At 45.4% G+C, this 1,648-nt stretch overlaps 1 protein-coding gene across 1 annotated transcript; it reads right to left on the minus strand.

Moving 5' to 3' along the window:
* Positions 1 to 377: 377 nt before the first annotated feature.
* LOC126695053 (ethylene-responsive transcription factor 4-like) lies at positions 378 to 1,410 on the minus strand. Its single transcript, XM_050391663.1, has one exon. The coding sequence runs from the start codon at positions 1,326 to 1,328 to the stop codon at positions 762 to 764; it is 567 nt and encodes a 188-aa protein (XP_050247620.1). The 5' UTR covers positions 1,329 to 1,410; the 3' UTR covers positions 378 to 761.
* Positions 1,411 to 1,648: the final 238 nt, after the last annotated feature.

Consider the following 1,648-nt stretch of genomic DNA (forward strand, 5'->3'; position numbering starts at 1 on the left):
CTAAAGGACCAAAAATGCCGGCGATATATCCGTTGGATCTAAAACTTAAGAAAAATGAGAAATAAATATATGAACTTTTAACTAGGTTTGGCTAGAAAAAAATTTATTAAGAAATGTTTGGATTCGGTTCTTTTAGAAGCTGGGGAAAAAACAAGAAACAGCGACTTGGCCTGAAGTTGTTTAAGGGCAGCGCTTAATGATATGAATTTCGGCTGTTTTGTTTGGTTAAAGATTACCACCAAAATTCTTGTAAACTAATATCATCCAATCCTTCCAAAAGAGAAAAAGATCGAACTACAAATTATGAGTAATACCCGAAGAGAGAAAAGACGATGCTGATCTATCCCAAAACAAGTTAAAGGATGACAAAATGAACGAAGAAAAGAAGATCACTGATTTTCAATTAAGGATTTTAACATTATAATTAAAATACCAACAGTAACAATAATGCTAGTAGAAACAACAAGAAGCAAACCCACGATGGGTTTTTCTCAGTTGCAAAAATATGGGCGAGATCTTCATCTTGGTTATATCTATGTACATCATATATCATCAGCCATTCCGTACAACACGTCAGCTAGATTTGCCTAAAGAAAAAAAAAGAAAACATAACTCTTTCTCTTTTCTTTTTTTTTGGTTTTTCTCTGTTACTTTCAATCGCAAAGCCAAAAACGGCGTGGGACTAATAGTGAAGCTAAAACGATCTGAAAGAAAGGAAACTCGGGATCTTCACCGGTGGAGAAGAAAATTCGGCGAGATCATCAGGCAACCTCCGGCGGAGGAGGGTTGTTGAGGTCGATATCCAGGAACCTTCGAGTATGATCAAAATCAACGACGGAGGACGAATCTGAGTCGCTGTGGGTCGCACTCCCACCCCCACCACCACCAACGAACCTGCACAGCTCGCGGTGGTTCTCGCTCATGTTCGCGAACGCGTTGAAGAAGTAAACGGGACGCGCCGCCACGATAGGGAACTGAGAGGTGGCTGAGGAGGCTACGCCGAGAGTGAGGTTGAGTGGCGGAGGCGGCGGGGAAGAGGAGTCGACGGTGCTGCACTGGCTAGGGCTACGGGTGGAGGAGTTGTTTGGGGAAGGGCTTGGGAAGTTTGTTTTGGCCTTAGCACCGCGGAACTCGCGAGCTGCGGCGTCGTAGGCACGCGCCGCCTCTTCGGCCGTGTCGAAAGTGCCGAGCCAGACTCGGGTCTTCTTCCCCGGGTCGCGGATCTCGGCTGCGTAGCGACCCCATGGACGCTTCCTCACGCCTCTGTATCGGATCTCCTTGGAGTTCGGATCCGGGTTGACGGAGCCGGGTCTGTCCCTGGGAGCCATTTGGGTTTGAAAAAGTTTTGGAGATTTGGATTGAAACAAGAAGCGAAAGAGTCAGAAACGGTGTTTTAGGAAAGGAAGGAAGTGAGGGTGTGGGTTTTTATAGAGGCAGGTTAGAGAGAGAGAGAGAGTGTGTGTTTAAAAGCTACGCTCCTTTTGGGCGATTGTTGTGTACAGAGTAAGCAGGATGTGGCTTCTGAAGCACGAACCGGTTGGGTTAGATTCTGCTGACCATTCACATTACGCCGTGTCCATATTTCTTTTCATACCTCTACTACTCCTCATTCCTATTGTTCCCTTTTTCTCTACTTAAACTAATCCAA

This window comes from Quercus robur, chromosome 8 (assembly GCF_932294415.1).
Source record: "Quercus robur chromosome 8, dhQueRobu3.1, whole genome shotgun sequence".
In the NCBI taxonomy this organism is placed as follows: Eukaryota; Viridiplantae; Streptophyta; class Magnoliopsida; order Fagales; family Fagaceae; genus Quercus; species Quercus robur.

Bases quoted from the DNA above. Each gene is read 5' to 3' on its own strand.
- LOC126695053 (XM_050391663.1), bottom strand. From the start codon at position 1,328: ATGGCTCCCAGGGACAGACCCGGCTCCGTCAACCCGGATCCGAACTCC.